Source organism: Oikopleura dioica, chromosome 2 (genome assembly GCF_907165135.1).
Source record: "Oikopleura dioica chromosome 2, OKI2018_I68_1.0, whole genome shotgun sequence".
Classification (NCBI taxonomy): Eukaryota; Metazoa; Chordata; class Appendicularia; order Copelata; family Oikopleuridae; genus Oikopleura; species Oikopleura dioica.
Window position 1 is genome coordinate 10,286,638 of NC_137292.1, and position 27,399 is coordinate 10,314,036.

A 27,399-nucleotide genomic window follows, 5' to 3' on the forward strand; every position below is an offset into this window, starting at 1 on the left:
GCAGTTTATTATTTTTAAAAGCAGTGAACAGTTTCGGGCAGCTTAGGATAATTTCAAAAAAATTTTTGCGGGTCCGGAAATCATAAAAAATCTGAAAGTGCAGTTTTCTTGAGCTCGTCGAGACGAGTCGAATGATGGGTCAAACTTTTGATGACTCCAATAATTAACCGGTTAGCCGGCAATTTCCCGGAAAATACATTTCCGGTCGCCGTTTTTGTTCTAGAAATGCTAGAATGACAAAAAAGCGGGAAACTGGTCCTTGAAGTTAGTTCTTCTGTGGGTGAAAAAATGAGAATCATATCTCTAACCATAAGATGCTTATCACCAAAATTCTATTTTCTTATGAAAATGGGACCGAAAATTAGGAAGGTGCAGCAACAACGAAGTACATACAAAATTTAGAATTTTTATCGTTAAAAAAAGTTTCGCTATATATTTGACCAATATCTTTTTGCCCACAGTAGAACTGGCCATAAGGATCAGTTTCCGGGTTCATTCATCATCCTAGCATTTCTAGAACAAAAACGGCGAGCGGAAACGTATTTTCCGGTAACAAGCCGGTTAACCGGTCAATCCTTGGAGTTATCAAGAGTTTGACCCACCATTCGACTCGTCTCAACAAGCTGAAGAAAACTGCACTTTCAGAATTTTTACGATTTTCAGACCCGCAAAAATTTTTTTGAAATTATCTTAGATCAGACTTTTTATCGCGCACTTAGATTGACAGTCGCTCTCCAATCTGCTGATACACTTCGAAAAGAGAGTGCTCTGGCAGTAATCTAAATAATGATCAATTTCGAGCCCCATTACGAAATGTTACCGAGGCAATCCGTCCAGGGCAAAATTGCACAATGCTTTTACAAGCCTTATATGGTGCTCTATCATTTCGGAAGAGGAGTCGTCCATGACCGGCTCGTCAGAAAATATCGACTTTGAGTAGGTTTCAACATGAATGCTTAAGAAATATTCTTATAAGAATAACTTAAAATATAAAATTAAGGCTAAATTGTAAACCGTAACTTTGGCTGATTCTGTCGTAAGAAATCAATGTCCACTGGAGAGTCATATGAAATATCCTTTATTGACTTGTGTATAACGATGAATAACATCAATTGCCTACAAACAGGGGATAGCTACGAAAGGCTTTATGAAAGATTGCGAAAATCACATCATAATGTACATCAAAAAACACATTTTAGAGCCTTTGTCTTAGTCTTTACGAAGTCTTCCACTTTATCCACCCAATCAAGCGTAATCATATTATGCAAGAAATTCTCCTGGATCTTGTTGATTTCCTCCTCTTGATCCTCCTCTTCAGTCAACAAGAGTTCCATGGCTCCAATCCAACAAACAAATTTTTGTGATTTGCTCAGCCTCTTAGCAACTTCTACAGTCTCTCCAAGAGTAATGAGAGCTTTACATCCGCTTATTCTGTTTCCAGTTGCAAACATTCGATCAGCCATCAGACGAAGGGACTCTTCAATTAACTTATGATCCGGGTCTAGTCGTAGTCGAGCAAGAACTAGTGCTTCTCGATGCTGATTTGCGTTATTCAAGGCCTGAAATAATATTAAGAAAAAGATATTGAAATAAAAACATACTCGAATAGCATCCTCTACTCTCCCAAGAGCAAGCAAAAACGTCGATGCTTTATAAAAAGAATTATTTCTTTGCAGTTGATCAACATATTTTTCAGTCACGTATCTCCAAGCTGCGTTCCCCATCGATGCAGCGAGAGCTACTGTGGTGTCTGTAATTTTGTCATTAGCGATGACGTCTTGAAAAGTTCCAAGCCAAACGGATGTTTCTGACAGAACATCTCCAGAGCAGTTCGATTCGATTTCTTCCTTGATTTCCTTTTTGACGATATCAATTATTTGTTCCTAAATAATATTAAGACTGATCACATATATTGATAAAAAACCTTCGTTCCATCATATACGGCCAAATAGCTTGGCAGCGGATCCTTTTTATCTTTCAACATGAATAAGTCTTCAATTCCCAGGTGTTGAAAAGCGTTGCTTCGGTCACTGTCGAGATTGAAAAGTGGCGCGAATTTCTTGTATTCTTTTACTCGTTTTTGCTTGTTGTTTCCTTCTTTCTTTTGTTCAACAGAATCAATGCTAGCAGTACTTTTTGATGGAGATGGTGGACAAGGTTTTTCTTCTGGCTTCTTTGTGACATCGGGCTTCCGTGATGGCCCTTTTCCGTTCGCGATATTTATCCTAGTTTGCATTTGTTTCTTTCTCCTTCTTTCTTTTTTCAGCCTCTTAGATTCCTCGGGAGGTGTTTTGAACTGACAATCAGCTTCTGTCCATGTATGCACGACACCATCTTCGCTGCCGCTGTAGATTGCGTTTTTCATCCAAACAATCGAATACAGAACTTGATCGTGCCCTCTAAAATTTGCTAGAGGCAGTCCATTCGATATCTTCCAAACTTGGCAGGTGTAATCAACCGATGCAGATACTACCTTTTCACCATCCGGAGAAAACGACAAGGCAGCGACTCGATCAGCATGTCCAGCAAGTTTTCGATGGCTTTCAAGGTTTGGAGTCAGTGAGATGAAAATATTTCCAGCGTTACAAGAAGAAGCAAGCATCTTTCCGTCTTCAGAAAATTTCACGGTCGTGACATATTTCTGATGCAGCTCTTTTGTGACTTTTTCTTTGAAATCATGGTCGAAGATTGATACCATCCCTTCATCAAATCCAAATGCGACCATGTCTCCGTAAGAACTAAGCGCTGTTGGTCGATTTTGAAGAGTAATGATTTCAGAACTGTCTTTGTCATGAACCTTCAGTACTTTTCCATCAATGGATGCGACTCTGTCACCGATGAAATCAATAGAATACACTCGTTTTTCATGGTACGAGTTGAAGTTGTTGACCTTGTCTTTTTCAGAGTCCCACACTCCAACCTTTCCATGCTCGGTTCCGTAAGCGATCTTCATCGATTCCTTGTGCCATGAAAGCGCAGTTATCTTTTCCGCAATACCTTGCCACGTGACATTGATCGTTCTCGGCGAGCAAGATGTATCAACTCTTCTCATCATTCCATCCCCAACTCCGATTGCTAGCAGATCGGGCTCAACAGGACTCTTGTCGAGCGCGTAAATCCAGCCTCCGTTTGTCATCAAGTTGAAAGTGGGCTTTCGCGTATTGAGATCCCAAACTTTCACCTTACGATCCATTGAAATCGAGACAAGTATTTGATCCGAAACAGCAAGGCCAAATACGGTTCTCTGGTGGCAAAGATCAGTTTGCCTGTCGCAGAATATCTTCGGTTGCGGGTCAAAGGGCTTGCTGTTAGAGTCTGCCTTCTCGGAGCGCCAGATCATGATATCTCCACTAATTCCACTTGAAATGAAGTCACCGGGAGATGTTGAAGTTGCAAGGGAAGTCCAGAGCTTCGCGTTCTTATGATCTTCACTCAATGTTTTTCTTATAACCACTTGGTTTTGGCAAATTTAAAGTCTGAATTAGCTCCGATGTCTCCAAGTCCCAAACTCTGATAAACTTCTCTTTCGCGGAAGAGATCAAGCCGTTTTCATGCCATAAAAAGTCTTGAATTGCCCCCTCGTGACCTCTGAGCCGATGAAGTCTTTTCCCATCTCCATCGTAAATGTAAATGATGCCTAAATCAAGGCCAGACGCAAGTTTATCGCCAGTAGAGTTGAATTTCAATGCTTGGATCGCGCAGTGCTGGTCGTTTTCACGGACTTTCTGGACATCGCCACCATCAAGCTAAATTTTAATCAATTTGATGTTGTTTTTTTATCTCAAGTTCATTAATTTGATGGATACCTGTGTAAAATGAAGATTTGCCCTTGCATCTCCTGAGACGATTTTTCCTTCGTGAGCATGTATTGCCGTTATTTGTAAATAAAGAGGCTGCCATTCGTGCACCTTCTCGATTTCTTCTGTCTTTTCATTTGGGATCTTCCAGACTCGAAGGAAACCATTATCATGCCCGACTACTACCTGCGTGTCACTTTTTTCTTTTATTAACTCAATCAACTCATCGTGCGAATTCGCTTGTTAATTATTAATTATTATTTTAATAATAATATTATAAACGAGGAAAAAATTACTGGAAACGTGAATGACAGTATTATAAAAGATTCCTAAGAGCGGCAATTGCCGTACATTTTTCGAACTCCCCGCTGACTTGTCTTCTTATATTCGTAAATCCGTCATCCTTATCAACATCGAACACGAATAGTGAGTTCTTCCCAAGATAGACAAATCTGTTTTCTTTCAACGTCACGATTACAGAAGAGCTTTAACGGGGTCGAGAAAGGTTTTCATCGACAAAGTTCATTTCTGCGGTTTAGATCAAATTTTTAACGACCAGTTTTTGAACCCCTAACAATACCAATTCGGACTCGACGGAATCAGTTCATCCATTTTCTCTGCAGAACTCTGAAAAACTAAATTGAAAGACTGTTTGGAAACGGACCAATCAGCTTTCAGAAAGAATCCTCTCTTCGGAATCAAGACTTCAAGAAATGAATATGTAACTTTGATGGTGGGTTTTGATTGTAATCATGAACCGAGTCGTAATTAAAATTGATGTTTTCTGTTCAATTCCTCTTGACGACAACTCAATAATTAAAAAACCTGCAATAACAGAGGTTCTCTTTCCAAAGGATAAACCTGGCTTTATCATCATATCCCAAACGATGCCAAAATAAGATTCTTCTTTTATCAAATTTGATAACCAGACGATTATTTGGTCAATTTACTTTCAAACTGCAGTACATTTATTCCACTTTTAAAAACCATATATTTTTCTCATAATATCCGATCTGCAATTATTTCAAGATCTGTAAACCAGCGTTGCTTTTGGTAGAACGACAAGGAATGAATGTATCCTTAGCCGTGGGCACATGCTTCGCGAAATAAAATTAGAATTTCCGTTTCGAGGAGACCAGGGGATTACGCCTGACTTCCGTCGGAGTTTTTACAATTTTCACCGCCAAACCAGAGTTCGACAAACGAAACCCCAAAAATGAGGGTTTGCTTGGATCATCCGGAAGGGCTGTATTTTATTTGAAGTCAGTATCGATCTATAGTTGTCAGAAGAAAGGCAAAAATCAAGAATCAGGTTTTTGAAATGTCAGAAGGGGGAATATTCTTATTTTGGCAGGAGTATCTATCCCAGGAGCACACCAAAATCAAGCAGCAAGTGCGATGAACGGAAATTGACACCATTTATAAAATATTCGTTCTTTAGTCTAGCTTTCCATGTCGCTTTCCTCTTCTTCCGAGCTATCTTCATCCTGAAAATAGTTTGAAAAGAAATGTTTATTGCTATAGAAGTGAAACCTCAGAATCAGAATCTTCCTCGACCCAATGATTATAAAACTTGTCAATTTTAGCGGCAGTCATCGGCAGTAAACAGCGGTCAAAGGGGAAGTAGAAATCGATGGGGTTGACAATTTCGTTGGTGCCCGTTGCCAGCAGCTGCCGCTCGTGAAACTGTAAGAAAAGGGACGTTATATTTATCGATAAAAATATGACGTTTTACCTGTTCTAGTATATGGTGGCAAAATGCCAGTTGTGTTTCTTTCATGATGTCGCAGAATTTCAACGCGATCGAGGGAACACACGCTGCCAGGGGATTCATCTTCGAATACACAATTTCTGAGAAGAAGAATCACGAACAAGTCGTTATTTAGGGAATACCTGGAATTCCCAAGGATCGTATACAGTCATTTCCAAGCTCTTTATGCCTGAAAATGACGAGGTAAAAGAGTGCCTGCGCCGTCGCGTAGTAAACTCCGAATTTCTCCGTTGAAAAATGCTGATCTTTCTCGGGAATAAGTCGCTGATGATCTTTGATGCAGAGAGTTGATAAAATCTTAACACAAGGTTTACTAGAAAGAAATTTACAGGGTATTTACCAAGGCTACATGGCGAAGAGTAGTATGAGAGACGAACTGAGCCCGAGCCAGAAAACTGGTAAGATAAGACAAGAGTGCAATCCTTCGTGATCGAGACTCGCTTTTATTCTTGATCCGCTGAACATTTGAATGAGAAGATGAATCTTTTACTGAGCTAAACCTTCAACATCCACTCGCAGAAAGAAGTCGAAAAGGTGCCCTTCAAGCTCAGGAGATAAAAGTAGACATATTGTACTGTAGTTGTGTTGGGTTGAGGAAGCAAGACCTTGCCAAATACAGTGACCATTTCACGAAGAAGGACCAGAACGTTGTTTTTCTGCCCAACTTCGTCATCTTTCATGGTGTTTTTTGAAAGTTCTAGATAAATAGAAAGGAATTTCTTCTAGAAGTTTAGTATTCTATTATTATAGACATTTATCTAAGACATTTTAAAACTGAAAAAATCAGTATTTTGAGAGAGAGCACGAGGTATCCGTGGCTGACCTGAGGTCGAGGCGAGCACGAGTCAATTTCTTCATTGATTGTTTAGTTTTGCTGACATTTCATTGGTCGCCTACTTGCGTCCAACAACTTTCAGGTGGCTTGCCAGAAACGTATTCAATCCTTAGAGAGAAGGAAAAACAAGGAGAGAGAAAATTAGGGCTCAGATTTTCAAAAGGGCGGCTTCCCGCGCAAAAAGAGATACTGTATATGCGCGGTATAATCAGCGGGTGAGCACAGTGACTGGAGCGCCACCGTGTGCGTGGGCAGAGCCCTCACTCTTCTCGTGAGTCAGAGAAAGAGAGAGGGTCTCGTTTTGGCTTCAAAAACATCAAAATAGCGCTGAGCAGCGGCGTAGTAGAGCAATTTCTTACTACTACCTCCGTAGCAGAGAGCCCATTTAGAGACTTGCCGCACATCAAAGGTGATGATATCGACGAAAATGGGCAGGGGATCACGTGGGAACAGGGGAAACACCTTTCCTGATGCCACAGAGGTCTCGATAAACTGGAAAAAGCGGATCATTATTCGGTCGAAGGTGTCACGTGCACTCAAGAATTCCAATTGATCCTCGGTTAGCTCCTCAGACTCTAGAATCCAGGTTATCAGAAAGTAATCGGCACAACAAGTTGGATTGGTGGTTAAAGTCTTTCTTTAAAATGTTAGTTGATGAATACTACTTTCGTTTTTAATTTCATTTATGGTTTCTTGTGAAAGAAATAGTGATACTCTTTTAATCATCAGAAGTTGATAGTAGATATTTTAGTTACTACAAACTTAACATAAAAATTTGCCTTGAGGGACTTTTGAATCTTCGGAAATAACCGAAAGTTTTTATTCTTGCCCTCGGCGACACAAGAAATTTCACCCGAATAGTGCTACACTTTTAAAGGATTTACCTTCTTGTGCGGCGAGATCGAGGTCGAAAAGGACATTCTTGGGCAGATGCTGATCGATTCGGCAAAAGTGCACCAAGATTGTCTCCAGGACAGGCGATCGGAGCGTTTTGTGACGTTCTGTTTCCGGTTCAAATTTAGTCCCCGTCGATTAGATAAAGAGAGGCGAAGAATAGACTACTCATGGGTTCGCTATTTCAAACAACAAGGGCCGGTAGACTCGCCCCTTGTGTTCTCTTAGACGCGCCATCTTAACTTCCCTCTGACCACGGGAAAACAGGGCAGACAGATGACTTTCTTACGTGTTTCCTGTTTCTCACAGAAGTGAGATGCCGTAATTCCTCCCTGAGGCGCGTGGGATCGTAAACACAGAATATTTGAATACGAATTAGCATACGAAGTTTCATCGACTTTCCCGGCCGGTATTTCATCCCCGCCTAGCTATAAATAGAAGATTTCGAAAGTAATTACTTTGAGAAAGGAAGTGAAGGTGTTTTAGATTAGAAACGGGTCCTATGAGTTTGAATAAATTATCGATGTATTTCTCGTGAGCTGGCTCGGAGCCAAAGCCATTGGGAAATCCTGAAGCAATCTGTGCCAGCAACTGGCCGCGCGCCAGTGGCACCTACCCGAGCGAGTTGAGCGACGAGTATTTTTGAAAAAAGAAAAGTAAGATGATTGACTAAGAGATGTATGCTCAACTCGGTTCCTTTTCGAGAATCTCGTCCAGAATTTGCTGCACAGTCGAGAATTGTGTTTCCATTGTTTTTTCGTTTTCATCTTCGGTTAGTTCATCCTTTGTTTCTGTAAATAGTTTAAAGAAAATGAATTTTAAAGAGTAATTCTCAATCGGATTAAAGTTTTTCGCGATAACCCGTTTGAGGCGGAGGGGGCAAGAAGGGGAAGAAATGGGGGACCAGCTTCTCACTCCTAAAGCTATTTTGTTGTTGGTTTTCGGCTCGCATCGGTAGAATTACTCTGCCCTAAAGCCTTAAGGGCACGCTTGCATCGAGTGAGATCGACCAGCTGGTCACCCCAGGGGCGTAGGCGGCGGATGTCGTTTGCTGGTGGTCTAATTACCTCGCAGTAATTTAGGGATCATTTCATTTTCAATAGATTTTTCCGACTCGATCATACATTTTTCATTTCTTGTTTTGCTGCTGTATTGGCTCCGTCCGCTTTTTTACGTGTCTGGTAGACAGTCTGAGAGACCGAGGGAATGGACGTGGGTCACATACCGTACACAAAGCTTTTCACGCAGTGCTCGAGAATACTCGACACATGAACGTTATTCGCCGAAACAAGCGACAAGATCGTCTTTTTCCAGTTGACCAAGACTGTGGGATGGGAAGTCGCCCATTTTGAGTAAAGCAAAGACTTGATCAGCTTTTTATGCGCCGCGGTGAAGAGAGGGGCACTATCGCCAATCTAAAGAAATTTCTATCTTTTTTCCTTGATTTCAGCATTTCAAAACGATGACTAGATACCCTCACCCCGTATCTGTTACTAAAGCCCTTTACGTAACTGCCTTTACGACTCTTTAGTCTAATTTATGGAATTTTTCCTTATTTGGATTCATAAATTCTCCGGCAAATGATGACGAAACAACAGAAGAATTTATCGAAAAAACATGAGTCGCTTCCGTCTCAAGTTTACTATGTGACCTACAGATCAAAGCTATTGAATGATTCTCTGGGCACAGGTAAACTTTGACGAGCGAACTCACGTTCGACGCTATAATCTGGAGGTTACTGCTTCCGCTTTCACATTAAAATCTCCGGAACTGTCTATAAAAGCTTGCTTTGCTTGTCCAGAGAATAAAATCATGTCTAAAAATGGCTCAGAGTCCAAAAATCGAAACATTTATAAACCCAGATTTAAACTGTTTTATATCTTGGAATACCTCGACGATAAACTTGTTGTATTTGATCATCGATGTCTCCTCGTCTTGAAGTTGTTCGATGATCGTGTCGAATGCGTCTGTCGAGCCATCTTCGAATTGTTTTATAACTTCCTGCATTGAGCCTCCAAAGCGAACAACCTTGTCCGATGGCATTTTATCTACCAGATATCTAAGAGAATTTTCTTTTAGCCGCTAGAACAGACCATGCATCTTTGGAAAAGTCTTTTGCAAATCACCCTCAGAACCTCAGTAATCTTGCTCTCAATTTAGCACCAAATCAACGAAAGTTTTTCATAATAACACATGTAATATTTCAAAAACAATATAAGAATCTTGAACTATCTAAGAGGTGGTGGACAGACACATGTTGTCAGACTTGGTAAGTTATCTTTTTGTTTCATTTCTTTGTGAAATTAACCTAAACAGATAGAGGTCACTTGCTGGTCTTGTTTCTGGTTGGTATTGGATGGTGAAATAAAGTGAAAATTCTAGTTGTGGCGATAGACAGGAAGATAGATACTGGAAAAATGACAGTGAATTAAATCTTTTCAATCTACATGCATCGGTCGGGAGCTCGTTGACGCGGCGCCGACTTTAAGATGTCGTCAACTCGCATGATCATTTCAGCGCCTTCGTGGCCAGAAAGGAGCACTTGTCGCTTCACTTTGAAGCTCTCTGTCACTTTAAGATCGTCCATTGACGCAACACAGCCTGATTAACAATTAAAAAGCGTTATTTTTGAAAGAGTTACCGTTGTAAAGATCCAATCCAGCATGTTTGTTGCCCTTGGCGTGCTCTGCTCGAAGTTTGGCGATCAAATCCGCGGAGTCTTAAGTGTACATTAATACTTATTATTTTGAAATGATCATACCTAAACCAGCGTTGTCAGCCATAATAGTAGGAAGTTGTCTGAGAGCATTAGCAAAGCTCTGAATAGCGTGCTGCTCTTTGCCTTCGGACTCCTCGACTAGGACCTGGACGGCCTGGGCCATCAAGGCCTCGGAGCATCCGCCGCCATAAACGGTTCTAGTCTCCTTTATAGTTGAATACAAAACGCAGAGTACGTCATGGATAGCTCGCTCGGCTTCGTCAAGAATCTATGTTAAAATATATATTTTACAGTTTTCTTTCTTTTATCGCACCTGTTCAGTAGCTCCACGGAGAACAAGTGAGCAAGCCTGTCCCTGGCTGACACCGGAGAATCTAAGAAGCTTGTCCTCGCCGATCATGACTTCTTCAATAAGGTCACACTTTCCGATTTTGACGTTTTCAGCATTATCAAAGGTGGAGACAATTTCACCGCCAAGGACGAGAGCGAGTCGTTCAATGCCTTCAAAGTCGGCGTGTTCAATCGCCATGACTTTGTTGTCCGCAAAGAGCTGCTCGGGGTAGTTGTAGATAAGCTGTCTGAAAGTTACTTTGAGCTTTGGAAACGGGATATTGGATTACCTGTTGATGAAAACATTCATGTCGTATTTACAGATTTTCTCGACCTTCTCTTTCATCTTTTCTTTTTCAGCAGCTTCGATCTCAGCAAGTGACTTGATATCATTAGTTCGAACACGGGAGCCAAAGACCTTGATCTTGTCAGTGTCCATAGCAGTGTTGGCGAGGAGGACTCGTGCGTTTTCAACCCGTCGGGGCTGATTCTGTCCAGGGGTCTTGTCCAAAAGGAAACCTTCGTCGAGGAAGGATGACTCGAGCGAAGCACCGAGCTTCTTGATGATTTGGATGGACTCAAGAGTAGACTTGGGATCGTCTAAAAGAATGATAAAAATCTAGACTTTTTTACGATAAGAAATTACCTCTAATCTTGAGAATGGCATCGACGCAAATTTTTGCGAAGAAGTCCTTGTGTTGAGTGAGCAACTTAGAGCTCAGCGTAGTTCGGGCGATGTTAAAGAGATCTTCCTTGAACTGTTCGGGATCGGCTTGATTGTCAACAGCGGATTCATTCAGAGCTTCACGGGCAACAGCTACGGCCTTTTTCCAGCCTCGGATGATTGTGTGAGGGTGGATCTTGAGTTCGACGAGTCTTTCAGCTTCTCGGAGGAGCTCGGAAGCGAACACAGTGACAGAAGTGGTTCCATCGCCGACTTCATCGTCCTGGACCTTGGACAGCTCGCAAAGAATCTTGGCGGCGGGGTTGTCGACTCCGCATGATCGGAGAATGGTGGCACCGTCATTGGTAACCTGGACACTAGAGGAGAAATTGGTTAGGTATGAATGAAATTCGTCTCTTACCTTGGCTCGCCATTTCCGTACTGGCCGGTTGGAGAATAGAGGATCTTATCCATTCCCCGGGGGCCGAGAGTAGACTTGACCAAGTCGCCGATAGCGATGGCACCTAAATTTTCCCATAAACCCTAGTTTTTTATTCGCAAATCTTACCGACGAAGGAGCTCAATCGGGCGGTTTCGGCCTTTTCTTCTTCAGCGCCGTTTTGAAGGACTTGAATGGGGTTCATTGCCATCGCCATTTTCGCAAAACTTTAATCTGACCTCCTTCTGAAAAAATCTGTTAAAAGCAAAATAGCTTCTAGAAAAAATGCACAAAAACAGCGAAGAATGGATCATTGACTCTCTTGTTGCTGAAAATTCTTATAAGCTGATTAGTTACATCAGAGGTCATCATTGAAAGAAAATGAGAATGAACACAATGAACTTAAAGGAAACAGATGTAATGAAGAAAATTCAAAAGCAGTGAAGAGAAACAGAATCTTTTGAATTCCGATAAAAGAAATTAGACACAGAAGCGGTCAATTTCTACATAATTTAGATTTTGCATGTACAGATTCTTGAAAAGCCCAATTTATCTGACTAGCTATTTAGTTTTCGATGAGTTATAGACTATAACTTATAGTTCTTAGATAGCGAGTCCAGTCAGATTGAAACGGCTTTGGTGATTAGAGATCGTGATTAGCGGAAGAAAAAGCGTTATTACAGGTAATGCTGAAGGAGATATTGAGTTGGACATAAATAAATGATTGGTTTGAATCATTTTAATCAGCCATATTCGGCATAAATGAATTAAGTGAAGCGTGCGAGTTTGTGTTGCCTGGGTCGAAATAAATGGACTTTTAGCCCATTTTAACTGAAAGTGATTAACTGAATACAAGTTTAGGTTTGAATGCTTAGAATTTTGAAAGTCAGAAGTTAGGAAAAAATGTTGGAAGATCAGTCAGAACGGAAAATAGAGGGAATACATAAGTATATGGTAGAATTAGAACATACAAAGTATTATAACAAAAAGAAAATTGACTATTAAAAAATCAAGGAAGAGACTCGAAGCTAATAAGTTTACTCCATCTGATCGCGCTGAGTTCTCAGCTGTCGTTCTCGTATAACCGCTGGCTGCGTGGCTTCGAAAATCATCTCCCGAAGTCGGTCACGATCTGGAAAAGAAAAATGCGGATTGGTTTCCATGGGAACTTCCTTGCTTACCGTAGTCGTCGAATTCCTCGTCAAATCTGAATGGCACTTCAGCGACCGGCTCATCCCCTGGGTCGTGATATTGAGCTTGATATGCGTGGGATAGGGCATCGCCAACACTTATGCGTCTGAATAGTCTTATGAAGCGTCCATAAGTTTTGAATGACTTACGTGTGAGGATTGAAGTCCAGGAGCCGTTTTAACAGGTCAATACAGTCTGGAGATGCGTTGCTGAACTCCTGAGAGAAGTCTTTGCCTGGCTGAGGAGGCAGACCGATAATGTAAGCGCGTGCACGCTCATTCCCGATCCAAGCGACGGCCTCTGCACTTGGAGTGCCAATCACTGCGAGAATGAGGTTCAACTGGTCAAGGTAGTGCTACAATTCTTAGGTTATTTCACGTTTTTATATATGTTTACTTACTCTTCCGGGGAAGAGTGGTCTGTTCTGGATCATTTCAGCAAGAATACACCCGACAGACCACATGTCCATGGAAATACTGTATGTCCTCGAGTTGAGCATAACCTCTGGAGCTCGGTACCACCTGAGTTTGATGAAACTTTTGGTAGAAAATATGAAGTAAACCTGGTAGCCACATATTCTGTGTGAGGGTTCAGAAATTCTCTGTCCGGATCAGTAACACGAGCGAGGCCAAAATCGCAGATTTTCAAGTCGCAATTTGTGTTCAAAAGCAGATTTGAAGGCTTCAAGTCTCGATGAATCACATTCGCACTAAATGGAAGGTTCGAGAAGGCACTAGAAGAAGGGGATTTTGCTAACCTGTGAATATATTTGAGGCCACGGAGGATTTGATAGAGGAAATAGCAGATGTGTTCATTTGAAATTGTCTGACTTCTGAGAAGCCTGTATAAATCCGTTTCCATGAATTCCTAAGTAGACATAGATGGGGATGTTTTGATAAGAGAATGGATACCTGGACAATGTACAAATGTCTCATCTCGTTGAGAACGGCGGATCGAATGACATCGTGTACGGAGATGATGTTTTCGTGATCGAGATGAAGCAAAATTTTGATTTCACGAAGTGTTCGCTGGCAGTATGTGTGGTGATCAAACGGGGAAATTTTCTTGATAGCGACTTAAAACATTCCTGAAACTTGAACTTGGGCGATCACTGAACGTACCAACTCGATTGCCATTGGCCCTATCGTTGGCTCGGACGACTATGCCGTAGGCTCCTTCGCCGACGAATTCCAAATCGGCGTAGTTTTCGCCTACATCGAACTCATGCCCTCGGATTTCCGGCATGTCTAAAAGTAATCGGGCTCTTGTCAGTGATAGTGGACATATTAAGAGTTTATAGAAGCACATGATAAGTTTTTAGCTTTCAGCAGATACAAACTCACACAAGTGTACAAAAACTGTGAAGGCTCGTTCATTTTAATAAAAATAGTATGAAAATGCAAGTCATTGCATTTCATTCCACCTATTCATCGTCATTTTCTGAATCTTTTTCTTGTAATCTTGTCCATAGCGAGGCATTCTAGTTGCAACTTCGGCAGCACCTAATCCAGCGTTCTTATTTTCTCGTACTTCCTCGGCAGAAATAGGGTTGACAATGCCCTGTTGATTCTTTCCAAGACCAGTTCCAGTTTGCCATCCCATCTTTTGCAGTAGCTTGGAGCCTTTATTATCTGCGCCGATGCCGTGAACAGTTGGTTGTTCTGTCGGTTGGTCTTCTTCATCCCTCCTTAGCTCATACCCAGATAGCTCTAAGTAAAATTAGATACAATTAAAATATGCTTTTTACGTTTGTTTCCGAATTTATTCCTCCTTTCACTGGCCCTATCTCTATAACTTCCAACAGAATGCCCCATCGCCATCACAGCTTTGTACGCCTCTGTTTCCTCTTCTTCTTCTTCCTCTTCGTCTTGTAGCGGCGCTAATTTCTCTAAGTTTTCTTTGTGCATTTTTGATTTTTTGATATGCTTCTCGAGCTGGTCGACTTTTGCAAAAGCTCTTCTACAGAGGAGACATTGATTTTCGGCCCAGTTGATATGCTCTTCTTGTCCTACAGTTCCTCTTTTCTCATGTTCTGTTGGCATTGCTGGTCCAGCTGTCGGACCAACTGGAGCTGGAGGTGGGGGCGCTGGAGCATCTTCAAACATGTCATCCATCTTCGGCTGCTTCGGCCTATCCTCTTCCTCCATATCAACAGCTTCATGCGACGTGCGCGATTTAGGTCCTCTATTAATCATTGGCGATGCATTGAAACTGACTCCGAAACCCGCTGCGCTGAATTTGTTCGCATGCGCCTCTTTTTTGTTGCGCCTGATGGCATCCGCTTCCGCCTGGCTCATTGGTTTCGCCTTCGATTTCTTTTGTTGGCGCATCCAGGATTCCATCTGCTTTTGAACATCAGTCGCCTGTGACAATTTTTTCTTCTCTTTTTTCGAAAACGTTCCCGTTGTTGCTGTTTCAAAGGCTATGAAAATAGTTTCGGTTTTCCGAAAATCAGAGTATTTAAGCTTTCGGTTGTATCAGGGGTCTGGATTCGCCTAGCGAATTCGCTCATGAGCGAAGCGAAGCAGAGCGAAGCGAATTGGCTTCGCTTCGCTTTCGCTTTTGGTAATTTCAGTTCGCTTCGCTTCGCTTTCGCTTTTTACCAAAAATTTTCGCGAAAAATTGCGCTCAACATAAATCGTTCTTAGAGTTGAATATTTTGTTTTTTTATTAGCTTTTGCGAAAGAAAAATTTTGCGAAAAATTTTGCTTATTGAACTAAGCTTGCACTTATAAGATTGCCAGAGATATCCGATTGCCAAACTCGGGGAAACGGCGACTTGGGCAGAGAGCGACGTAAATTAATTTATATTGATTAGTCATAAAAGTTTAATAATTGTCACACAGTCAATCCTGGCTTTACCAACTTTAATCCCGGCTTCAACAACCTCGATTCTGGCTTTTCAGACGTCATTTCTGGCCTCTCATACCGTCAGTCCCGGCTTCTCTGAAGTGTTCTAGTTTAGCTACAGTCCCTGAACTGTCAATCATAGAACCTATATTTAGCCCTCTCAAAGCCCCTTTACCCGGAGTCAGTTGTTATTCCCGCTGACTCCCACTAACACCGTCAGCTGTACACAATTACTCCTCTCCGTTTTCTATTCTCAATAAACCAGTCAATATCTCCACGAGCTAGCGGCCGTTCGTGTTTGACTCCACGAGATTTAGTCCCAGTTCTCAGAACAATTCATCTCAGTTGTCAATCATGGTTTCTCTAAAATTGGATTGACGTTGGAAAAGCCTAGGTTGAAATTGATGAAGCCGGGATGATTTCAAAAAACTTTTTGTTGGGCCGGAAATCGTAAAAAATCTGTAAGTGCAGTTTTCTTTAGCTCATCAAGACGAGTTGAATGATGGGTCTAACTGCTGATAACTCTAAGGATTTACCGGTTTACCGGCTGGTTACCGGAAATTACGTTGTCACCCGCCGTTTTTGTTCTAGAAAGGGTAAACAGATGATCGACACAGGAAATTGTTCCTTATAGTCAGTTCTACTCTAGGCTCAAAAATGAGGCTCGTATCAATACTCTGAAGAGAATTATCAGTAAAATACTAATTTTGGCAGAAATGGGACTTAAAATCAGGAACGTGCAGCAACAACAATATGTATGTAAAATTCACTGTTTTTACTGATAACTCTCTTCAGAGTATTGATACGAGCCTCATTTTTGAGCCTAGAGTATAACTGACTATAAGGAACAATTTCCTGTGTCGATCATCTGTTTACCCTTTCTAGAACAAAAACGGCGGGTGACAACGTAATTTCCGGTAACCAGCCGGTAAACCGGTAAATCCTTAGAGTTATCAGCAGTTAGACCCATCATTCAACTCGTCTTGATGAGCTAAAGAAAACTGCACTTACAGATTTTTTACGATTTCCGGCCCAACAAAAAGTTTTTTGAAATCATCCCGGGATGGACGTTCGAGAAGTCGGGATGAACGTCCAATAACCCGGGATCGGCATTGCCAATGCCGCACTGGTAAAGCCATGATTGAAGTCGGTGAAGCCAGGATTGACGATAAAGAAACCGGAATTGAGGAAAGATAAGCCAAGATTGACATAATATCAATGATATTGGAGAAGACTTGATTGAAGTTGGTGAAGCCAATGTTTAGTGATCAATGATCATTGATCAATCAATAAACGTTTATTCACATGGCAGTTTGCCCAAGATTTCGGTTTCCCAAGTTGGGTAAACGGCGATTTGGGCAAATGGAGATTACTCGAGCCTCACATCCTCTTTAGCTGAGTTAGATCAGAAAATTCACAATTTCGCTCTTTCCGGAGAGGGAGTCCGAAATTCGGACTCCGAATGCCCGAAAAACAAATAAAATTGAAACCGAACTTAAAATGGACACTTTTCAAAGGTCAAATATTTTCGGAAAATTTTCGCTTTTTTTCGCTTTTTAGAATAACTTTTCGCTTCGCTTCGCTTTCGCTTTCGAAATTTTGATTCGCTTCGCTTCGCTTTCGCTTTAAATTTTTGAAAAATTTTCGCTTTCGCTTCGCTTTCGCTTTTCATTTTTGGCCAAAATCCAGACCCCTGGTTGTATAAGAAAAACAGGTTTTTTTATTCTGCTGCAAAATGGTGGAGCACTTTTATTATAATTTTATTATTTATTATTAATTTTAATTATTGATGCGATCAAGCCGTTCCTGGTTGATCCAAGCTCGTATCAATACTGATATGATCTACTGGAACAAATGTATCTTGTGTCGGATCCCAATTGAGATACTGTTGAGTATATTGGTTGTAAAATTGCATCTTCTTGACGCACCACATAAGCCCCGTTCTAGGATCGTAGTACATCTGGTGATTAGCCATCCATTGAAACATCGAAAAATCTGGGTTTTGGTACTTTCTATATCGACCAGAAGGATCTCTTTGTGGCGGGATTTGATCTGGGGGGATCGGAGGGATCATGCCAAGGGGCGGAGCTTTGAGACCTATTTCAGCAGGGAGCTTCGGATATAAATGAGGGGTTTGATGAGGAGCGATTCCTTGCTGATTTGCTGTCTGTTTGAGCAGAGCCGCCGCACCTCCAACTAGCTAGAAATAATAGATTAATATCAAATGTATTCAGTTCCGCTCTACCTGATTCGGATCATTCCAAGAGGTCTTAATTGCCGTCGCCGCTGCGATAGCATCGTTCGCCGCTTGTTGCTTGAGATCTTGGGTCTTTCCGGGAAGGCCATTGGCATAGTCGAGGATGACTACTCTGTCGTCGATTTTGAATTTAGGCGTAGCATTTTGCAAATACTCTAGCACTTGTTTACAGTCATCAACTGAGCCCCAGGAAATAAATGAAAATCCTCGAGAGTTCCCCGTCTATAATAATTCATTTCATTGATCATGGATACGAAATCGATAAAATTTGCGCACACTTGCCCCGTAAATATTTTATCCGTGGAAAAGTACTCACGAATTTGTCCTTTGCCAGGCGAATATCGAGTATCGGCTTTTTGGTAATGTACTGAAAGGCGGCGCGAATCGATTCTTCTGTTGATTCCAAGTCCAGGTTTCGGACGATCATCGTATCGGTCGGTTCTGTTGGAAAGTTTTTGTTGTGGTTGTGATTTCCATAGCTGTGTCCAGAGTGGTAATTTGGTTCTTAAGATTATTTATATTTGATTGAATTATTGCCCAATGTTTAAACCTTGAGGAGCTTTGATATTAGACGTATCTGCATATTCGACGTAGACGGATTGGTCGCCAACCATAAGATGACCCTGAAAAGGTTATATTAGTGAGTCATGGAACTTGTGCGATTTCTCGCGCAACGATTGTGTATTGTTTATCTGATTCTCGGCTGATTTCACCTTGCACTCGTCGACGAGGTACGTGGCATCGCTCACACGTCCCAGTTCAATATAACCCAAGCCACTCCAGTCACCTGTAATCAAATAATACAGTGACTGTCAAACACATTTAAATTAAATTCTACGGACGAAAATCTTTCAGAGTTCACATTTAAAATGCGGTCTCAATATTTACCGTTTGAAGCTGCGCAGTTAGCTTACCTACTCGTTTTTTATAAAGCTCTCAGATATTCTATGATTCATTTAACGCTCGTACCTGACATTTGACAGCTTCGAACCCCTATGTCCATCGCTTCTATAGCACCTCGTATCTAGATTATTTATTAATTGCGAGTTTCTGCTCGAATTTATTTGGTCTTGCTTTGAGAATATCCAAGTAAATAAAGTTTTTTTCCGCTCGAGAATTTCTCGTCAAAACATCACTAAGTTTCGCGTGAAAAAGTAAAAGTAATGAAAACTTACTCTGTCTGCTGTAAGCCATTCTGGAACATTGGAAACTTTCAAAGTAGCAGAAGGCGCGTGATAGCCATACGAGTCGTCATATTGCTGCTCGGGCCATTTACTTTGCTGGCCCCCGTATGAAGTACCGTAGTTGGCTTCTTGGCCGCCTCGCTGGTAACTGCTGTACGCGCGGCTGTTGTAAGAGTCCTGCTCTTGGCTGTAGCTGTCGTGTCGGTTTCTGTGGCCGCCTCCTCGGTGAGTATCTCGTCGCGGGCTGCGGCTACGGTCGCGGCGCTAAAGGAACAATTAACTACACGCTGTCAGTATCAGAAAAGGTTACTGATAAAATCAATCACTTTTGTAGGGCGACTTGATTAAGATTTTTGATTTATAACTACTTATTATACGAGAGGTATATAAAATGCGGAATTGGAAAGCAAAAATGGAAGCTCGAGACATAGACACAGAATTTTGTTTTTATAAATTCCTAAGAGTTCTTTTATATGGCTCATTTCTCCCTAACAGGGGGACATTTAGATCTAGGGTGAGGGTGTCTTTAAAATAGCTTGATAATCAATAAAAAATTATTTTAGGCCACCGAATTCAGCTACACGCAGTTTTCATATACGCCAAAATAGCCTTAGATACGGCTCTAGGAGGAAACTACAGGTATCAATAATGTATTTAAACCACAAAAGGGTTCAAAATCGCTTTAGAGAAGCAAATCTGTCGATGAAGATAAAGCTCATCAGCGAAGAAAAGCGTTCAAAAAGGCTGTCACTTTACCAGAAGGACCACAGATATTTATAGGAAAAAGTCATCACGGCCAAAAGAGACCTTTGCATTGATGATTCAAGACTTTTTGCATAAATTGACTTGAAAGAGGAATCATCGAAAAAAGATCTACAAGAACTCAAAATTCAAACGTAAATCTCTCTTATCGTAACTAAAAAATAATCATGAAACGTAGCTCATTGATGAGTAAAGCTCAGGATACGAAGGTGATCTCGCAGAAGCTACGCACACACCCAAAACTACTGGCCTACGTCCATAATAAATTATGCTATAATTATTTTATACTCGAGTCGACAATATAGAATATCTTCATTCACTTTATCTGTTTTTTTATAATTCATGAGCTTTAATACTGCGAGATATTTCCAATAAAAACATATTTCTTACCTCGTTATGTTTATTCACATTTCCCCAGCTTCCACCCTGAATAACTCGTTGCTTCATCAGTTATTTTGGCAACAGTTTATTAAGTCTTCTATCAAAAACTGCTAGAAAGGATATTATTACCGATGGCCAGCGATCATCACGACCGGAGTGTCTTCCTTCGCGTGAATGACTGGAATCATCGTCATATCTGTCATGCTTCCACTTTCCTCCTCCTTTTAGAACTATTTATATTTTAACAGCCATGGTATATAAACCTCCTCGATCACCAGCCCGGTAATCGCGCTCGTCGCGTTGATATCGCCCGGAGTCGCCTCCTCTAGAGTTGTAATCCCTGCCGCCACGATGGTGATCGCCACGGTTGTAGTCATCCTCCTCATCGCCTCTACGGGGCCACTTGTCCTCTTGCTTGGAACTGCGATACTAAATCGATCCTTATTACACTTTTCCGTTTCGTTTTCCTCAGGTGCTGCTCCTGAGCTCCTGCCCATGTACCGAGTCATTCCTAGAATGGCCGCCTCGTCCACTGGATTCGCCAGCAGATTCCCAGTCACTCTTGCCGCCTCGCCAGGACATGGTTCGTTGCCGATTTCAATGATTCACTTTTTATAATTCTAATAAAAATCAAGATTTTAATTTATCAATTAATAATTTTTAATAAGGACAGAACTTTGAACGAAGAAAGGAGAGTTTTAGCTGTGAGTTGAAGCAAGAATTAGAAAAATATATATGAATAGAAGTGATAGCCGAAGGAATCGCAACTGTAACTGTTTAACTGTAGTGAAAGTGATAAGATATCAGGCAAATGAGGCTGAGGTCGGAAACGGGTACCTTGGGTACTTTGAATCGTTTGATAAGATTGGGAAAAGCGAAAATACAGATCGATTGTTAGAGGTAAATTAAGAAATCGTAGGCAAATAAAAGCTCACAGAGAAAGAAACTGATTGCGAATAGAAGTAAAATAAAGAAAAAACATAAATAACAAATTGCATTTAAAGCGACACTAGAGATCATCTAATTTATTTCTTGAAAAAAAACCGTTAATCTTTATTTGAGAAATTTATTCTACGTTGACCTCATTTTTCTTAATTTGCAGCTCCAAATGCTTGAATGAAAAACGTAAACAAAAAATATAAGTAAAACACCCGCTAATTTTCCATTTTCAATAACGCGTAGCAACTGTAAATATACTGTACTTGTTAAACGAGTAGAAGTATAAATAAAAATAATAAGCTGACTATAGAGAAGAAAAACGCCATTTTTATCAATTTTTGTTGAAGATGATTTACTTTGAAACTTGAACAGGCTAGGAAAGAGAGCTGGCACAGTTTATTATGAGTAGTTATTTTAAGTCAGAAGGGACTTGAATTTGGCAACATTGACTTTCAGAGTTACTCGACATCGGAGAAGATCGCTAGCTTCCACTTCTCCATACAGAAATACAAATGACATCTTTATTCTCTGCGTCTCGTGGGTTTTTGTGCCCTTGGCCGATTGAAAACAGAAGGGTTGCCTGGCTATGCAGATTTTTCTTGCTAGACGATGCTGTTGCGTGGTCAAGGCCAGAATCAGAGGAGCTCAAGATTGAGGGGACTATTGAGTGGAGAGCAGCAACACGTCCAAGGTGACCGATGGCGGAAGCATGGGCGGGACCGACAATTGAGGGATTTGAAACTGCGAGTTTTGGAAGAGGGAGGACAATCACGATACCACTCGTTGTCCCGGCAACAAGGAAGTTTGCCATGGTTGTCAGATGGGAGACGCCAAACGAATGGCTCGCTTTGACAGTAAATGCACTAAAATATTACGTTACCCGCTGTACTCTATCACTTAACTACCTGTGGGAGAGATCAAAAGTCTGTAGAAGCTGCTTCGTATGCGCGTGGTAAAGGTAAAGAATCGGAAGATCTCCACGAGCAACCCAAACTCCAGTGCCTTTGCTAATCGATGCTGAGAGAGGAACAGAGCCGAGTTCCCGGCATGCAAACTCGTCCACAATATGCCCGCTAAAACCAAGTTAAAAGGTTGTTTCTTAGTTCGATCTCACTTTTTGATAGCCTTGACTTTTCCCGATCTCCATGCCCAGGTTTCCTCTTTTGAAGCAATAGGAATCAGACGCACTGGTGAGCCTGCATCCAAAACAAGATTTTCTAGCACAAGTGTTAAATCTCTCTGCTCTTCGTGATTGATGACAGCGAATGCCACAACTCCAGATTTCGTTGTTATCAAGAAACCGTTTTCACCATGAATTGTTGCTTGAACAACCTGGTCATCAGTTAGCTCTTTTGTCAACCCGAATCGTCTGAATGGAGGACAATCTTGCAAGGCCATTACGTCACCGTCCATCAAAAAGACCCAAACAGCATTGTACGCGTGCATTATCGATGAGATTGATGTCTTCGCCTGTATTGAGTGTATAAATGGGTCGAATCCGCGACCACGGAGGCGGTTCTGCTCGCTGACAATATCGTCTTCTTTTTGGATGTGGGATATCTCGACAAAATCGTCATTAGCTTGCCAGACGTAAATACTTCCGTCGAATTCGGGAGAAGCGTAAGAACAAAATTGAGAATACTCGAGATCGCAGTTGGTCTGTTCGTTTCGAGGCCACACAGAACCAATGTAGACCGGCATAACTCGGTCAGCCCCTAAAATTTGATTGATTAGACCTTGAGGTTCTGGTAAAATTACATACCTGTCGTTGTTGAATCATCCTGCGGCGTCCTCCATGGAGTAAACGGCATTATCCTATCGTTAACGAGTCGTATTCTGACTGCCCTGATAGCATCCATCCACTCTCTCGCATTTATTCCACTGCTGAACCGGACGTATTTCTTCATCCAGGGATCGTTCCGTATTCCCTCATTCTTCTGAATTGTGATTGTCGTCTGCACAGAAGAACCCACCAAATTCATGGATCTGTTCACCTTTTCTTTGAGAGAATCAAGCTCCTGAGTAAGCGTCTTTGTTTCCAAATTAGAAGATAACTTCCCGACAAGTGACTCGATTTGAGATAAAGTCTCGAGATCAGATTGGATGCCGTCCCGGCTGCCGAGCTTTTTAGAAAGGTTTTCTTCGGAGAAGTCGCTGAGTCGAATGTCTTTCACATCACACCGCCATTTTAGTTTGCATCCTTCGATTTCAGAATCTTTTGATCCTTTATTGTTGGACTGCTTCTTTGGATTGAGGAGAAACAAAAGCTTTCCCTTGTCAGTAAGAATGAGAATTCCATCGCGCAAGTCAACAACATCGCCATCTTTGTTACTCAGCTCCAAGACTTCCGTTGCTGGGCCGCATTTAATTACCCGTCCATTGTCTCCTTCCTGCCATTCGGTTTTGGACAGCTTCGCTAGCTTGTAGAAAAGCTGCCGTTGCTCCTGAATTTCGCGTCGATAGTCAAGCTGCTCTGTAAGTTTATCCAGAGATGTGAGTGCTCCTTCTAGAGCGACTCTGTCAGGATGTTCAAAAGGAGTTGACTGGAGCAAATCTTGCAGGATGAGGAGAAATTGTGGAAAGCGTTGAACTGGCTTTAGCATCAGGCCAAAAAGGTTCAGATTGTCACCTACAGTGATTATTTGAAGGTAACGTTGACTTTAAAATACTACCTTGTGTTTCTTGTTGTTTGGTACAGAAATCAAAGAATGTTCTTCGCGCACAGAGCTTCTGCACAAGCTTCAATGTTTCAGGCAAGGCATTGATATAAGCGGAGTAGTGCTCAAGAACAGTTTGTTTGTCAAAAGTTCCAGTGAATATATCCCCAACACGCTGTGTCACATCCCAATCCATAATTGCCGAATCTAAAGGGTTAAAAATAATGAATATAATTTCAGACTTACCAAGAGCGATTTCAAAAAGTTTATGAAGGGAGTAGATAGGTGTTACTTTGCCGAAAATTCTATCCACATAACTTTTTTCGACTACTGGTTGCCGTAGTAACTGTTGGCGGTAATCGTGTTCCAGAATGCCCAAACTGTTAATATAGGCCTTTTCAGTTTGAACCAGACTTTGGAGTATGCGTCGGCGTTTGATATCATTATCTGTGGCTCCACTGGGTGGAGGCGGGAGGTGGCCCCATTCGACTTGAACCGACCGTCGGCGGTCGTGTTGTTGACCCTTAATAAATTCAGATTATTACTTCAACAAAAATTATAAACGGGTGAGTAGGATATGACCAAGAAGAAAAAATTTTGCTTGCTTAAATTGCATGAACTTTACCTGGAAATACGAGGATTCTCTGTACGCCCTTTTTTCTATTGCCGACCTTGGTCTTCTCTGAACATATCTGACCATTTCTTTCACCCTTGAAATCTTGGTGGCGTCTCTAAGCGTCGAACGAAAAGTATCTCTCAGCCTAATCAATCAATAAAGAAGGACATTAGCAAATTGACTGACCTGGAAGTGATTTGGTGTGAGCCAGGTGTGGCCGACCCAGTGCGAGAATTGTCAGCATCGCCTCCATCAACACTGCCGTCCTCATCAATGCCTTCCTCACTAAATAAATATCAAAGATAGATTGGTTTTATTTGACAAGTTATTACCTTGTTTCGAGATCCCAGCTTCCTTTGCTCGAGCCAATGCTTCTACCGCCTTCTGCGAAGGGACCAGAAGCGAGAGAGTCCGGGCGAGATCGGGAAGTTGAAGGTGTAGCATGATCAGCATCACGAAGGACTAGATCGATCGATGAAATTGAAGAGGACAAAGGGTAAGTTCAAAGAAATTTTATTCGGATTCGAGGAAATTCAATTATTTATTGATTTGCTGAGGCGATTTATAAAGGTGTTTTGAACCTAATCAGTGAGAGAAAAGAAGCAGTCCTGGATATGCTGCGATGATCCGATGCTAAATCTGATAGGCTTTGCAAGTCCGAGTGGCTAAAATCACGTGTTTTTAATGAGACGGTCTAGCTGACACGGAGATATAAACCTGGTGCTAAATGATCGTCGAAAAAGGTTTATTCCCTTTCCGCCTGTGAGGTCTTTTGACGACCTAGAAAACTTCCGACAAAGATTTGACAGACTTCCTCCACACTCACTTCTTGCTCGTTGCCTAATGTCAATCATTTTCAAAAGTAACACAGTACAGCTTGCTACTGAAAGTAGCTATGTAGGGGGTCAGGACGGGTTCAAAAAGGCTCGTTTATCAAAAGTGATCCCTTAGATAGGCTATCTAACTCATTTAAAATCATCACTTGGCTTTTTTCTTGCCTCTTAGCTGATAAAGGCCCAGTATTTTGAAGATTCACGGCTTACAAATATAATCGTCAAATTCATATAATTATTCTGGCTAAGATAAATAATTTGTGCTTTATTTCATGAGTTAAATCAATATAAACGAAGCTTTTTGGCCCTTCCTGACCAAATCTTTATTTAATCACTACCTCGCAGAGACTCTCGGCGTCTCCTCGACACCAATTCGGTGTGGCCCATCTTTGAATAAAATAGGACTTTTATGGTAAATCTTTCGGCCCGTATCTTTGTCGTAAAATTGTCTTTTTACAAGGTTCGCACGAGATCTTTAATATAACAATCATCATACGCGTAAAACCATTTTCTAAAGTCCACATCTGTATTGAAAGGCATTTCTCTCTGTATGTGAGGATGCTGGCTTAGCAACTCTCAGACTGCCTGCGTCATGAAATCTGCCTGCTCATGACCTTATAGTGTTGCTTCAGGCACACAGGCACTGCGCATCTGAGCTTATAAGCAACTGTCTAAGGCGTGTTTTTATGTAGCATAGGAAAAAAATTAAGAGAAAAAACGCTCCCTCGTGAAAAATAAGTAAGGGTTAGGGGCTTACCTCTTCTGTATGGACTTGACCCTTTTGAAAATTGATCTCTTTGTTCATCCTCAAAATCGTCCTCTATTTGGTATTCTTCTGCCGAATCATCGTCAAACGAATCAGCATTCTCAACATCGCCCCAAACTTCCGTTGAAGTTTCGAGCGTATTGTCAAGGTCCTGCTCCAGTTGATCTTCATAGTTGTGATTAATTGACCACTGCCGTCTCATGTCCATTGTATTGAACTGACATCGGTCTACTGTTTCGTAACCACTGGGCGCACTTGGCTGACTATCGTTGGGAATATGCGAGTTTCTGAAGCCTGATCGAGATTCAGAAATCGGTGGCGGTGGTGGAGGAGGCGCAGGACGGAAGGAAGATGATCTGGAGACAGGATTAGAAAGAGCTGAAGGAAGAAATTTATCGAGGACGATTGTGATATTTCTTACATGTATGAGATCGTCTCAAAGGCACTGGTGGAGGCGATGGTTTCCGATGAGGTGATGTTGGTGCGGATATGGGTAGAGGTGGAGCAGAGACTGGAGGAGGCGGGAAGAACGAGTCCTCGTTTTCGTGATCAGGAGAGAGTGGCGGTTGCGGACAAGGAGGAGCTGGAGGCCGGGAATTATTGTTGTCGAATGCTTGCGACCGAGCCGTATTGTACATTGTATCGGCATCGAACGCGCTCATTGAAGATCTCTCTGAGCCCGCTCGCGGTGATGACATGGGGCTGTCTTGCGGGCTATTCATACAAGGGATTACCACCGAAAGAAAAAAGTCGACTCACCCTGCGTACTCGACAAAGGCTCTAGCTACAGCCGCGGTATGCTCCACATTGGAAGCCAGTAGAGTGTGGGTTTTCTTTATTGAATTCGTCGGAGTAGTTAATTCAGGCTCAAGAATTTGTTCTCGTGAGCCCCAAGCACCTTGGAGAAAAACTTGGTCGTTGTTGTCATTCCAGTCGCGAGCGTCACGAGGGTTAAAGCTCGATGCATCTGATTGAAATCGCCTAAATGTCAGATGAGAAAGTGTAGTCTGGTAAAGAAGCTTACTGATTGCCGTGAAGATTGTCTATGCTTGTTCCGGAGCTGAGCGTTTTCAAAGGCAACTTTTGCTGAACTGTATCTAAGGCCTTTTGCGTTTCATTTTTCAATTGTTTCGAGAGCTTTTGAGTGGTCTTCTTCGACTTCTTTATTCCTAAAAACTTGTTAACAAAGGCATCGACCATTGATCGTATAATTATCTTGAAATTCGTTACCTGATCGGATTGAACTTCGCCATTTCGCTACGCGAGAAAATTTAGATTCGCCAGATTCCTCATGGTTATCAACCGAATTTTCACTAGCATTCGTACTCATCACCCATCCTACAATCGAACGAAGCGAGAGTCTGAAAAATACAAATATTAATCCGCTGCAATAGTGAACATTCAGCAAGTTTTGAAACCAAAGGTCATTTCTTGTTTTCACTATAAGTTAGATGTATCTCTCTCTTTTTCGTAATAATCAAGCCTCTCGGAAAAAGCGTAACACTACCCACGAT

General features: G+C 41.7%; 7 protein-coding genes and 1 long non-coding RNA gene across 9 annotated transcripts; all 8 read right to left on the reverse strand.

Annotated features, from left to right (window-relative positions):
- Positions 1-1,062: 1,062 nt before the first annotated feature.
- Positions 1,063-3,989, reverse strand: LOC145698193 (gem-associated protein 5-like). The gene is made up of 5 exons (XM_081775393.1): positions 3,807-3,989; positions 1,925-3,746; positions 1,602-1,883; positions 1,203-1,559; positions 1,063-1,116 (listed from the first exon to the last, which is right to left on the reverse strand). Exons 2-5 carry the CDS (start codon positions 3,338-3,340, stop codon positions 1,063-1,065), a joined length of 2,109 nt encoding a protein of 702 aa, XP_081631519.1. The 5' UTR covers positions 3,341-3,746; positions 3,807-3,989.
- Positions 3,990-4,962: 973 nt separating this feature from the next.
- LOC145699434 (RNA polymerase I-specific transcription initiation factor RRN3-like) lies at positions 4,963-9,380 on the reverse strand. 2 transcript variants are annotated; one of them, XM_081776706.1, is made up of 12 exons: positions 9,188-9,380; positions 8,523-8,712; positions 7,993-8,088; positions 7,798-7,908; positions 7,288-7,404; positions 6,871-6,978; positions 6,069-6,241; positions 5,909-6,025; positions 5,691-5,865; positions 5,533-5,648; positions 5,331-5,483; positions 4,963-5,284 (listed from the first exon to the last, which is right to left on the reverse strand). In XM_081776706.1, exons 1-12 carry the CDS (start codon positions 9,338-9,340, stop codon positions 5,240-5,242), a joined length of 1,554 nt encoding a protein of 517 aa, XP_081632832.1. In that variant the 5' UTR covers positions 9,341-9,380; the 3' UTR covers positions 4,963-5,239. The 2 variants fall into 2 exon arrangements, with proteins under 2 accessions (XP_081632832.1, XP_081632833.1); XM_081776707.1 differs by lacking the exon at positions 9,188-9,380 and having other exon boundaries at positions 8,365-8,662.
- A 94-nt stretch (positions 9,381-9,474) lies between these two features.
- LOC145699433 (T-complex protein 1 subunit beta-like) lies at positions 9,475-11,729 on the reverse strand. Its single transcript, XM_081776705.1, has 8 exons — positions 11,579-11,729; positions 11,432-11,534; positions 10,993-11,387; positions 10,637-10,946; positions 10,330-10,594; positions 10,059-10,284; positions 9,939-10,016; positions 9,475-9,898 (listed from the first exon to the last, which is right to left on the reverse strand). The coding sequence occupies exons 1-8, from the start codon at positions 11,664-11,666 to the stop codon at positions 9,741-9,743; spliced, it is 1,623 nt and encodes a 540-aa protein (XP_081632831.1). The 5' UTR covers positions 11,667-11,729; the 3' UTR covers positions 9,475-9,740.
- A 23-nt stretch (positions 11,730-11,752) lies between these two features.
- Positions 11,753-13,913, reverse strand: LOC145699435 (mitogen-activated protein kinase 1-like). The gene is made up of 8 exons (XM_081776708.1): positions 13,762-13,913; positions 13,552-13,715; positions 13,398-13,507; positions 13,203-13,349; positions 13,041-13,161; positions 12,790-12,995; positions 12,631-12,746; positions 11,753-12,581 (listed from the first exon to the last, which is right to left on the reverse strand). Exons 1-8 carry the CDS (start codon positions 13,883-13,885, stop codon positions 12,487-12,489), a joined length of 1,083 nt encoding a protein of 360 aa, XP_081632834.1. The 5' UTR covers positions 13,886-13,913; the 3' UTR covers positions 11,753-12,486.
- A 2-nt stretch (positions 13,914-13,915) lies between these two features.
- Positions 13,916-15,050, reverse strand: LOC145699436 (RNA-binding protein 10-like). Its single transcript, XM_081776710.1, has 2 exons — positions 14,388-15,050; positions 13,916-14,349 (listed from the first exon to the last, which is right to left on the reverse strand). Exons 1-2 carry the CDS (start codon positions 14,980-14,982, stop codon positions 14,045-14,047), a joined length of 900 nt encoding a protein of 299 aa, XP_081632836.1. The 5' UTR covers positions 14,983-15,050; the 3' UTR covers positions 13,916-14,044.
- A 2,235-nt stretch (positions 15,051-17,285) lies between these two features.
- LOC145698194 (uncharacterized) lies at positions 17,286-20,696 on the reverse strand. Its single transcript, XM_081775395.1, has 11 exons — positions 20,576-20,696; positions 20,338-20,503; positions 20,204-20,295; positions 20,084-20,119; positions 18,923-19,195; positions 18,717-18,771; positions 18,461-18,534; positions 18,298-18,370; positions 18,064-18,251; positions 17,736-17,969; positions 17,286-17,690 (listed from the first exon to the last, which is right to left on the reverse strand). The coding sequence occupies exons 1-11, from the start codon at positions 20,654-20,656 to the stop codon at positions 17,286-17,288; spliced, it is 1,677 nt and encodes a 558-aa protein (XP_081631521.1). The 5' UTR covers positions 20,657-20,696.
- Positions 20,697-20,732: 36 nt separating this feature from the next.
- Positions 20,733-27,274, reverse strand: LOC145699306 (rho guanine nucleotide exchange factor 10-like). Its single transcript, XM_081776576.1, has 14 exons — positions 27,116-27,274; positions 26,910-27,054; positions 26,645-26,866; positions 26,307-26,599; positions 25,877-26,263; positions 24,619-24,748; positions 24,473-24,571; positions 24,296-24,431; positions 23,917-24,193; positions 23,686-23,877; positions 22,776-23,642; positions 22,128-22,728; positions 21,919-22,086; positions 20,733-21,876 (listed from the first exon to the last, which is right to left on the reverse strand). The coding sequence occupies exons 1-14, from the start codon at positions 27,213-27,215 to the stop codon at positions 21,495-21,497; spliced, it is 3,999 nt and encodes a 1,332-aa protein (XP_081632702.1). The 5' UTR covers positions 27,216-27,274; the 3' UTR covers positions 20,733-21,494.
- LOC145699308 (uncharacterized) lies at positions 24,769-25,784 on the reverse strand. The gene is made up of 3 exons (XR_014133995.1): positions 25,458-25,784; positions 25,004-25,126; positions 24,769-24,951 (listed from the first exon to the last, which is right to left on the reverse strand). It is a non-coding gene; the product is annotated as an uncharacterized LOC145699308 (long non-coding RNA).
- Positions 27,275-27,399: the final 125 nt, after the last annotated feature.

Coding starts and splice junctions, on each gene's coding strand:
- LOC145699435 (XM_081776708.1), bottom strand. CDS start 13,885: ATGCCGGAAATCCGAGGGCATGAGTTCGATGTAGGCGAAAACTACGCC. Junction 13,716..13,761: donor GGCCAATGGCAATCGAGTTG/GTACGTTCAGTG, acceptor GAATGTTTTAAG/TCGCTATCAAGAAAATTTCC. Junction 13,162..13,202: donor ACAGAATATGTGGCTACCAG/GTTTACTTCATA, acceptor CATCAAACTCAG/GTGGTACCGAGCTCCAGAGG.
- LOC145699306 (XM_081776576.1), bottom strand. CDS start 27,215: ATGAGTACGAATGCTAGTGAAAATTCGGTTGATAACCATGAGGAATCT. Junction 24,432..24,472: donor TCACACCAAATCACTTCCAG/GTCAGTCAATTT, acceptor TTGATTGATTAG/GCTGAGAGATACTTTTCGTT. Junction 23,643..23,685: donor CAAACAACAAGAAACACAAG/GTAGTATTTTAA, acceptor TAATCACTGTAG/GTGACAATCTGAACCTTTTT.
- LOC145699434 (XM_081776706.1), bottom strand. CDS start 9,340: ATGCCATCGGACAAGGTTGTTCGCTTTGGAGGCTCAATGCAGGAAGTT. Junction 7,405..7,797: donor TAATTTATTCAAACTCATAG/GACCCGTTTCTA, acceptor AACCGGAAACAG/AACGTCACAAAACGCTCCGA. Junction 5,484..5,532: donor GCCACCATATACTAGAACAG/GTAAAACGTCAT, acceptor CTTTTCTTACAG/TTTCACGAGCGGCAGCTGCT.
- LOC145698193 (XM_081775393.1), bottom strand. CDS start 3,340: ATGATCTGGCGCTCCGAGAAGGCAGACTCTAACAGCAAGCCCTTTGAC. Junction 1,560..1,601: donor GAGTAGAGGATGCTATTCGA/GTATGTTTTTAT, acceptor ATATTATTTCAG/GCCTTGAATAACGCAAATCA. Junction 1,117..1,202: donor TCGTAAAGACTAAGACAAAG/GCTCTAAAATGT, acceptor CCCTGTTTGTAG/GCAATTGATGTTATTCATCG.
- LOC145699433 (XM_081776705.1), bottom strand. CDS start 11,666: ATGGCGATGGCAATGAACCCCATTCAAGTCCTTCAAAACGGCGCTGAA. Junction 10,595..10,636: donor ATGAATGTTTTCATCAACAG/GTAATCCAATAT, acceptor AGTAACTTTCAG/ACAGCTTATCTACAACTACC. Junction 10,285..10,329: donor TCCGTGGAGCTACTGAACAG/GTGCGATAAAAG, acceptor ATTTTAACATAG/ATTCTTGACGAAGCCGAGCG.
- LOC145699436 (XM_081776710.1), bottom strand. CDS start 14,982: ATGGAATCCTGGATGCGCCAACAAAAGAAATCGAAGGCGAAACCAATG. Junction 14,350..14,387: donor GAATAAATTCGGAAACAAAC/GTAAAAAGCATA, acceptor AATTTTACTTAG/AGCTATCTGGGTATGAGCTA.
- LOC145698194 (XM_081775395.1), bottom strand. CDS start 20,656: ATGTCCTGGCGAGGCGGCAAGAGTGACTGGGAATCTGCTGGCGAATCC. Junction 20,120..20,203: donor GTGATGATCGCTGGCCATCG/GTAATAATATCC, acceptor CGAGTTATTCAG/GGTGGAAGCTGGGGAAATGT. Junction 17,691..17,735: donor CTTGGAATGATCCGAATCAG/GTAGAGCGGAAC, acceptor TATTATTTCTAG/CTAGTTGGAGGTGCGGCGGC.